This window comes from Rhinichthys klamathensis, unplaced genomic scaffold (genome assembly GCF_029890125.1).
Source record: "Rhinichthys klamathensis goyatoka isolate OS25496 unplaced genomic scaffold, OSU_Roscu_1.1 h1tg000393l_1, whole genome shotgun sequence".
NCBI classification, from domain to species: domain Eukaryota; kingdom Metazoa; phylum Chordata; class Actinopteri; order Cypriniformes; family Leuciscidae; genus Rhinichthys; species Rhinichthys klamathensis.
Genome location: NW_026606895.1, coordinates 430001 through 440491, shown reverse-complemented (window position 1 = coordinate 440491; position 10491 = coordinate 430001). Strand labels below are relative to the sequence as shown.

At 41.0% G+C, this 10491-nt stretch overlaps 2 protein-coding genes across 2 annotated transcripts in view; both read left to right on the top strand.

Moving 5' to 3' along the window:
* Positions 1 to 2176: 2176 nt before the first annotated feature.
* On the top strand, positions 2177 to 4490 carry rln3b (relaxin 3b). The gene is made up of 2 exons (XM_056234347.1): positions 2177 to 2482; positions 3744 to 4490. Exons 1-2 carry the CDS (start codon positions 2308 to 2310, stop codon positions 4043 to 4045), a joined length of 477 nt encoding a protein of 158 aa, XP_056090322.1. The 5' UTR covers positions 2177 to 2307; the 3' UTR covers positions 4046 to 4490.
* A 1290-nt stretch (positions 4491 to 5780) lies between these two features.
* tnpo2b (transportin 2b) overlaps positions 5781 to 10491 on the top strand; it is a 35684-nt gene continuing 30973 nt past the window's right edge. Inside the window, exons 1-5 of the mRNA XM_056234318.1 lie at positions 5781 to 5998; positions 8200 to 8299; positions 9498 to 9573; positions 9659 to 9808; positions 10053 to 10159. Of these exons, the coding sequence (XP_056090293.1) occupies positions 8201 to 8299; positions 9498 to 9573; positions 9659 to 9808; positions 10053 to 10159 (432 nt within the window). The 5' untranslated portion in view covers positions 5781 to 5998; position 8200. The remainder of the gene's footprint in view (positions 5999 to 8199; positions 8300 to 9497; positions 9574 to 9658; positions 9809 to 10052; positions 10160 to 10491) is intronic.

Genomic DNA, 10491 nt, shown 5'->3' with positions numbered 1-10491 from the left:
TTCAACTAAAAATGGAAGACTTTTTATGCATTTTGGCCGTTCATTTACATGACAACAGCGGTTTGGGGGCCTTGCAAACTTTTTAAGTTTACGGTCTCTATGTGAACAAAAACGCAAATCTGTGAAAACGATGACGTCATGCACATGTGTATTACGTGTTCAGTCTATAGTGTTTCATCACCGTCTAATGGCCTGGCAGCAGAATACAGCGTTTTTAGTTGTTTTGGCGGATCCGTGTCAAAACGATCCGGATCGTTTTGACAATGGGATCGTCTGTGCGCGAAAAAACTCAAAGGAGAAACTTCTCCGTTTTAAGCGTATCGTTGTCGTGTAAATATATACCCTAAGAGTCTATGAAAATGAGACTAAAACAAACTGAACTGAATGCGACAGAAGGGAAGAAGGGCGAAACCAGGGCGGAGCTGATGGTGGGAGTAACCATGGAGACAAAGACTTAGGCAGGATCCAGAGAGCAGAATCCAGGATGGCATGGATAGGAGGAGTGGCCATATGAGGACCCAGAGCGCAGCCAGGAAGGATGTCCATGGGGGAGTGGAAGGAGGGAGGAGCCATGATGGGACAAACCAATGGAGGCGATGCTGATGGAGGTGGAGCCCTGGGCGCGGACGAAGAGCTGATGGGACAAAAAGTAGCGACGACCTCCTGAGGTGGAACCGGGGCGCCGGAGGTCTGAGTGACCGAGGGCCATGGTGGAGCCGGAGGGAGGGTGGAGCCAGACAGGGCCTAAAGGGGGTCGCACACCGAATGAGAAGCGCAGCGCCATGTCTTTAAAATTCGAACACATTATTCTCTATGAGTGTGTACACACACCGGCGGCGCCATTCGGCGTCTGTCCGCAGCGCCCAGCTACGGCTCAGGACCTTGTTCAAAACCCTGCCGCGCCACAGTTGTAGTTGTATAGTTGTATATTAAATTTACATTTATTTGTCTCAAATCGTCGTTAATGTACATACTGACTTCACCCTGTGCTGCAATACATTTAGTTTTACATTCATTTACAGAAATCAGCAGCTAGAATTAAAATTGCTTATGTTCGCGGATTTTCAGGTGATATTCTCATAACGAACGCTCTGAGGTAAAGTGTGTTCAGACTGAAGACATAGCAACGATTGTATTAAACTGTTCAGTACAATCATAACATAGCACAGACATTATCTTAATTCCATAATGTCTTTGAACATAACAATATTGCTGGCCATAAACTGAGAAAGTGCGCGTCCGGTGTGCGATACCTCGAGTTGTCCTAGACGCGATGAGGCGCTGCGCTTCTCGTCCGGTGTGCGACCCCCTTAAGGGGTGGAGAGATGGAGCGTAGTGGGCGGCTCGTGCTCTGGCACAAGGATGGAGACATCCGACTAAGGTGGAGCCGGAGGAATGAGGAAGCCTGGTGTAGCCGTAAGGCCGACGGTCCCAGGTGGAGCCGAGGGAGGGAGGAGCCAAGGCGGCGGAGTCAGGGCGACGGGCCAGGGACGGGGTGACCGGATCAGCGGTTGGAGACGGAGCTAGGGGATCCACTCGCCCAGATGGAGCTCATAACGGCAGGATCATGTTCGGACAGTCAATCGTAAAGGACTATTATAAATCGCACAGTGTGCACCCGGCTTAAGACAAACTGAACTGAATGTGAATGTGACAGATTTTGTCCATGGGGAATTGATTGGATGGTTGTGGTTTGCTATTGGTCGATCTCATGTGAGTGACAGGTTGTTCCGCCCTCACGAGTAAAGATTACGAGGTACATTAACTAAACAAATGATGATGAAACAATGATTAAATAATTTATAATAAATACTGCAATATTAAATAAATACAATGGTCCATTTTTATTTATTCATTTAATTTGGAAATACAGTGAGGACATGATTATTAGGTATTTAACATTAATGCTGCAATAAAAACAGGATTTTCTTTATTTAGGATCATTAAAATAGACATTTGCATGTATCTGAGTGCCTGTGCCGATGTGTGCGATCAAGTTCGTAATTCAGTGGCCATTTTGTGCGATTAGACGGTGTGTATGGCGTCAAAAAGGTCAGGAGTAATCAATGAGATCAGGTCGCCTCATTCGACATCTCCCCCATAAAGGTGCGCTGGGCCGGGGCTTTGTTTTCCTAAAGGTCTTACCCTACTATCACAGTCTGCCCTGCTGACACGCAAACAACGCAGGCTCCATCAACCCCTATAAAAGACACACCAGGCTGCCGCTGAGGCGACGTTAGACCCTCTTTCAAACCAAGAAGGACAACATTTCCAGCTCCTCAAACTTCCTCTCTCCTCCTCTTCCTCATGTGTAGAGCTGCAGTTCTCACACTCGGCCTGTTGGTGGCGCTGCTGTATGGAGGCGCTCAGGCCACAGACGGGCTCCCGATGTACGGAGTGAAGCTGTGCGGCAGAGAGTTCATCCGGGCGGTCATCTTCACCTGTGGAGGCTCGCGGTGGAGGAGGTCTCTGGATGTCTCAGGTGAGATATATGAAGAAAGCAGAAGTTTTATTTATGTCATTTTATTATGTACTTGTTCATTTCAATACAATTCACACAGTTAGGGGAACCCACATTTTGTTTCATGATGCAAGTTATAGCCTATGTAAGCGCGCGCTCGCACACACACACACACACACACACACACACACACACACACACACACACGTTTTCACGTTTTATGGGGACTTTCCATAGACATAGGCCTAATGATTTTTATACTGTACAAACTGTACTACTACATCTCCCTAAAACATGTCCTTACAAGGACAAGGATTTCGGATATTGCCATGCTGGTGGACACACAGACACACACACACACACACACACACACACACACACACACACACACACACACACACACACACACACACACACACACACACACACACACACACACACACACACACACACACACACACACACGACATTTGATTTGATCCCATAATGTAGGGTTTACCAAGACCACACACTCAGAGTTGGAGGACAAACTGAATCACATAAAATCCACAAATTAAATTGAACTAAGTATTAAATATGATCAAACTAAATAATGTAATGAGACTACAGCAATAAACACATACATAATTTTTAACATTAACAATTATCATTGATAACAATATTTAAATTAAATGATTATTTATTATATTATTATTATTACATTTTTATTATTAATGTATGTTCATACATATGTATGTATTGTGTATATTTATATAAATATATATATCAATTATTATAGATAATAAGATATATACAGGAGTATTCTGAAATGAGGAGGCAAAGTTTTTAATGTTTTTATTTTTTAATAAATCAAATGTAAATTAATTTCCCAGTTACACTTAAGGTTGTCACATTTCCCTGGTTAAATAAACATTACACAAAAAAATAAACCAAATAAATGTTTGAATTTTTACATTAACAATGTTATTAAAGTCCTATTTATTAAAACCAAGTAATGTCATCAAGTCGGTGTTTTCAAGCTTTTAACATTTATTCCAACATAGCAACTAAAATCTTTTATTTGTGAACTGATGTTCAGCTACTTAATAGTACTGAATCATCAGTCATCAAGCACTTTAAAAATCTGATCACTGACCAAAGTAACAGCAGGTCTCCTCAACAAGACACTGATTTGAGGAATGTCTGTACAATGTCTGTACATATAAGTTCAGGTTTGCTGTAATAACTAGCACTATACGCAGTAATAACAGTGAGATCTGTTCCTCCATTGTTCTCGGGTCAGGTGACCTGTCCAGTGACCCGCTCTCCACTCACGACGACGAGGCGTCTGACAGCTGGGCCGCCGACCCCATCCTCCTCCCGGGACTGTCCCACAGACCCCGTCCCGACGCAGAGGGCCTGGCCTGGGCCGGACAGGGTCAGGAGAGCCCCGTGTTCAGCCGTCCCGCACGCTCGCTCATCTCAGAGGGCGTGCTGGAGGCCTTGCGCACCTCAGACCGGAAGGGCCGGGACGTGGTGGTCGGGCTGTCCAACGCCTGCTGTAAATGGGGCTGCAGTAAGAGCGAGATCAGCTCGTTATGTTAAAGAACTGCACGATCCCATTCCTACACCCCTTCCACTTCCATCCCAGCCTTCCCAAATGTGAAAAATGAAGAGGTTGTTCCGATGAAAATATTCGTGTCATATGTGTACTGTAGCAGATTTTAGCCAAAGTGAAGCCCGTTACCGTGTTCATAATCATCTCTTCATCTCTATCTTTGTATGTTCTTGTGTGGTCTTTGATTTAATAACAGCAAACTGGAATAAAGTTTTGATTGCGATAGAGTTCATTGTAATTTGGTTTATATCGAATCATTCAATATAAAGTTTATAGAGTGCACACTTCAATTATATGCAGTACAATAAAAAAATATCTATGGAATTACTAAGATATAGCTTAGCCTAAAGCATTTATTTTATTTTTATTTATCCCTTTATTTTTCCAGGAAGGTCCCATTGAGATTAAAATAAATTACCATATTAACATGTATGTAGTGAATTCTGTACATTATGCAAATTAAGCTGTATGACATACAGTTAAGCTGCTACAATTGACTAAATGTGTATTATAGCCTACAACAGAACACACTGCACTGGACACTGTATCCCACAATGCAATGCTCTCAGAGATATCTATCTTTTTTTGGTGGGTCATTCCTGGTATTTGGTGCCCTTTGTCCATCATAAAAAGCAGCAAATCAAACTCAAGTTTTTCGTCTATAGTCATGATAGGGTGATGCAAAACATTTGAAAAAATATTCTGGTCAAGCTGGGGTAAATAAATTGAACCATTTATTCAACAAAATAAATGAAATGGAGGAGCAAAAATGTCCACCCTGTTAGGGACAGATACTTTTAAAAAGTAGTACATTATTGATACTCTAGAAAATTTTCAATATCACTGAATTATTAGGTTTTTTTTGCTGATTTTATGAAATTATTGTAAAAAAGAAAAGAAATAAAAGCTCAACAGGGTGGACAAAATAATAACAGGGGAAAAGTGGTATAAAGAATGGGTGATTTCCTATGGCTCACATACAACCAATAACATTATTACTTTAGTTTGAACTGGATTTATTTCCAATACGATAAATGGACACCGGTCAGTGAATTAAACTTAAAGAGATGGGGATTTAAAGAATATGGGTAACCAAACAGATGATGGGCCCCATTGACTTCCATAGTATTTTTTATACTATGGGAGTCAATGGGGTCTATCAACTGTTTGGTTACCAACATTCTTCGAAATATCGTCTTTTGTGTTCAACAGAAGAAAGAAACTCATACAAATAAATGATGACATTTTCATTTTTGGGTGAACTATCCCTTTAATGAGGCCACGTGACCATCTTGTAGTATCGCAGTATGCAGTAAGCAATTCACTACTAGTATCCCATTCTGAGCATAGATCATGATGATAATACCATGGTATTCTTTGAGTACGATGGGATACCATGTAAATACACATGAATATAGTAATAATCACACATTATTATGGTAAATCACAGTACCATGATGATACTTCTAATGGAGGCCAATGAACCTAAATGACCCATTATTTCACCGTTGTCTCCATCTACAGGTCACAGCATGAATAGCAGTTATCTACAATTAATTTAAATCCACCACAAAAGCTTCAATAACAAAATATAGATCACAATTAATGTGTTAGTGACGATATCTTTTTTCTCGTATAAAAAAAGGGTCAGTACTTAGTAGTAGTACCGCTTCTTGTAGTTTTATGGTAACGAGATATGACGTCAGTGTAACGGTACGGAAGCCGCGCAGATCCAGACTGCGCGATTAACGCGTCCGCCATGCATCAGGCGCCGCCGGTGAAAGAAGAATAACAGCAAGCACACCGATTAAATCCCGCAGAAATCCCGTAGAAACCCGCGGCGAGCCATCCGTTACCGCGACCCGACGTCTATCAGCGCTCGTGCCGCGGCAGAGAGATATAAACGCAGATAGACGGACAGAGAGAGCCACTGACTGAAGGTGAGAGCGTTTGGCGGGTTAGCACAGCGGCTAACGGCTACATCAGCGTCTGTGTGTGTTTATTCATCATCTTTACACACGCTCAACACGCACATATAACCGATTTAATGCGTTTTATTTCATGTGTGATCGGTTAACGCGTCTGATGTAAGCTGGGGAATTGGGTTAAACCGGGCCGCGTAAACACACACACGGCCTACACTCGTACACACAGAGATTATAACTGTTACACTTATACAAATACACAACACACAATAATACATACACAAATACCACACATACTCACTCACGTAGACACACACATAAACATGTACACACCCTCACACACGCTACAGTTGGATCATACACACACTCAGTCGTATACTCAATATATATTTATATACTGAGTATATATATAACGTTATATATATATATATATATATATATTCTGTCATATATATATATATAATGTTTGTGTGTAGATATGTAGAGATAGAAAGATAAAGTCATAATATAGCTTATATCCCCTTAAATAGATAGATACACACTTATACAGTTATACAAACAACATACATTGATGCATTTAAAGGGATAGTTCACCCCAAAATAAAATTTCTGTCATTAATTACTTGCCTTCATGTCGTTTCAAACCCGTAACACCTTCGTCCCTCTTCGGAAAAACAAATAAAGATATTTTGAATGAAATCTGAGTGCTTTCTGTCCCTCCATTGACAGGCTACGCAACTACCAGTTTCAAGCCCCAGAAAGATAGTAAAGACGTCATTAAAGTAATCCCTGTGACTCCAGCGGTTTACCCTCAATTTTATGAAGTGACACGAGTGCTTTGTTCAATTATAATTTACCACTTTATTTAATCTTTTCCGCGCGTTCGACGAGAGCACCACGACACATGCGTGTTGTTGACTCGAGAGCAGACGTTACTTGGACATTTTTTGCTCAAACAAAGCACTCGCATCACTTCACAAATTGAGGTTAGACCACTGAAGTCACATGAATTTCTTTAATGACGTCTTTACTACCTTTCTGGGGCTTGAAACGGCTAGTTGCGTAGCCTGTCAATGGAGGGACAGACAGACATCTCTCAGATTTCATCAAAAAAGATCTTAATTTGTGTTCTGCAGATGAACAAAAGTCTTACGGGTTTAAAACGGCATGAGAATCAGTAAATAATGACAGAATTTTCATTTTGGGGTGAACTAATCCTTCAATAACATTAGTGCACAATGGGTCCAAAAGTCCACATTGAAACTTGTAAAAGAACGTTTTAGGAATTTGAAAACTGTGAAACAAAGCAACAACATCATCATGAATGAAGAAATTTGAATAGTCTGCACCATTTCTATGTGACTAATCAAATGAGTGGCTTTGATCATGTGACTCTTTGTACAAATGGTGGTCATCCATTGAAGCCCAAGATGCTGGAGAACATGATCAAATTAATCTTTTCACATGCAGTGTTAAGAGTGCTGGGAACCCGCCGGTTCCTTCGAGACTTTCCTATGGGGGTTTATAATGGGGGTTTTCAATTTGTGTAAAATGAAACCTCTGGTTAACATAACATGACGATACTTTGACTTTATCATCTACAACGTAAATTACACACACACCCAAAGTGAAAACGCAGTCCGTTTTCAGTAAGTAACTAGATAAGACGGCTTGGGGTGGGAGTGTGTGTAATTTCCATTGTAGAAAACGTCAAAGTATCGTCAAGTTATGTTTATCACATGCTATTTTTACATAGGAAAATCTCGACGGATTTATTCTGACGTCATCCCTGCACCCTCTATATAGTACGCAATGAAACACGTGATATTAAATGAGATAAATGCAAAAACCCAAGCATTTTCATGAGTGTTTGCAGACATTCGGATGCACCGAAGACTCATTCACACACGGCCCACTCGCACAGCCTCCACGCATACTCACACTCTCGTCTGCCTCGATCCCAATTAAACCTGATCAGATGGTAAAGCTGATGTGTGAACGTCCCGTCCAGGTGCTCAGGGTGGATTAGCCTGCTTTCAACAATTAAAACGTGCTTTAAATCGGGTATTTGGTCTGAGTGCATGTGTCTGTGGATGATAGTTTTGTGTGTTGTTTGCTCAACTGTACCAAGAAAGCAGTGATGTTGTTTCCCAGGAGTGTGTGTGTGTGTCACTCATCTGCCTGTGTTTTCTGTTGTGTGTGTGTGTGCAGCACAGGATGGAGTGGCAGCCGGATGAACAGGGTTTACAGCAGGTGCTCCAGCTGTTGAAGGACTCTCAGTCTCCAGATACGGCCACACAGAGAGCCGTTCAAGAGGTCTGTGCACGTCATCTGATCAATATCAGTGTGATGATCAGTTATCTGACTGTGAAGCTCATTTGTTCAGGTTATCGCTAAATGAAATGTGAAATTTAGCTGTTACAGCCGAATGAATGGCAGGCTTGTTCTCAACACTGGGCTCTTGAGAATCAAATGTTTAGTATCTGTGTGGTCATTTTTGGGTTTTCGTTACGGATGTGTACAGCAGTCGTGGATCATATTGCCAAAATAAATCCCAATATTTTTCATGTTTTCAAAGAAATTATACTTCAATTTAGCAAGTATGCTGCAACTTCAAAAGTGACAGTAGAGATATTGTTACAAAATATTTCTATTTCAAATAAATGATGTTCTTTTGAGCTTTATATTCATAGGAAAAGTATCAGCAAATCATATTAGAGTGACTTCTGAAGGATCATGTGACACTGAAGACTGGAGTAATGATGCTGAAAATTCAGCTTTGATCACAGGAATAAATTACATTTTAACTTATATTCACATAGAAAACAGTTATTTTAAATTATAATAACTTTTCACAATATTAATGTTTTCACTGTATTTCTGATCACATAAATACAGCCTTGATGAGCAGAAAAGACTTCTTTGAAAAACATTAAAAAATACTTACCGTCCTCCAACCTTTGAGCAGTAATGTGTATCTTTGTCTGTAAATTCTCTAAAAATATATATATTTATCCTATTTCAGCTGAACACTCATTGTTGTCATGCAGCTTCACAATGGTCAACAAAGAAGAATATTTAATAGAAGAATATTTGGATAAAAGCATCTGCAAAATGAATAACAAAATATTTCTTTCATATGCACCAATATAACAATTCATAGTATTATTCAGTGCTATATACCTACATGTTTTTTCCTACAAAATGTGAAAAGCAATGCAGAGATTTGAAATGCATCAGATTCTTGATTCGTCATTCGTTGAATCTGACCGTAAATGAGTCATTTGTGGAAATGAATTGAACTTCTTCACTCCAATGCCATTTTTTCTTTTCTTTTAAGGATTAAACCAGAAAAACGAACTACTCTACAGGCATGGGTTTTAGGGAATAAATAGTCCAATAAAAAAAGTGCATTAAATATATCTATGATTTAATATTTACTTCGAAATGTGCAAATATTAAGATCTGAAATCTAGTGGTAAATGTTTGTTTCCAATTTCCAATTTTTCATTAGAAACTGGAGCAGCTGAATCAGTATCCCGACTTCAACAACTATCTCATCTTCGTCCTCACCAGCCTCAAATCAGAAGGTCTGTATTATCCCATCATGCATCGTCTTATCTCGTTTCACACACACCGGTCACACGAGGAACACGTGTCTCTGTGTCTCTGCAGACGAGCCCACCCGTTCTCTGAGCGGTCTGATTCTCAAGAACAACGTGAAGGCTCACTACCAGAACTTCCCTCCGGCTGTGGCCGACTTCATCAAGAGAGAGTGTCTCAACAACATCGGAGACCCGTCCCCGCTCATCCGCGCCACCATCGGTCAGTCCGCATTAAACCCGGCAAACCTCTTTAGAGTTCTCTGGCTGAGTTCATTTGATTTGATCAGTGTTCATTAGTGTGTGTTTTCTTTTAGAGAAGTATGTGTTATCGTAAAGTGAGTAAATATGGGCCAAACTGCTTGTTTTACCTGTTGCGTTGTAGTTGAATTGGTGTGTGTGTGTGTGTGTGTGTGTGTGTGTGTGTGTGTGTGTGTGTGTGTGTGTGTGTGTGTTTGTGTCCGCAGGTATTCTCATCACTACTATCGCCTCTAAAGGGGAGCTGCAGACATGGCCAGAACTGCTGCCTCAACTCTGCAACCTTCTCAACTCAGAGGATTACAACACCTGCGAGGTAACACACACACAGATACACTCACAGACACACACACAGACACACACACACATACACACACAGACACAGACACACACCACACACACACAGACACACACACAGACACACACACAGACACACAGACACACACACACATACACACACAGACACAGACACACACCACACACAGACACACACACAGACACAGACACACACACAGACACAGACACACACACAGACACACTCATAGACGCACACTACAACACACACAGACAGACACGCACACTACAACACTACAACACACACACACAGACACACACACAGACACACATACACACACACAGACACAGACA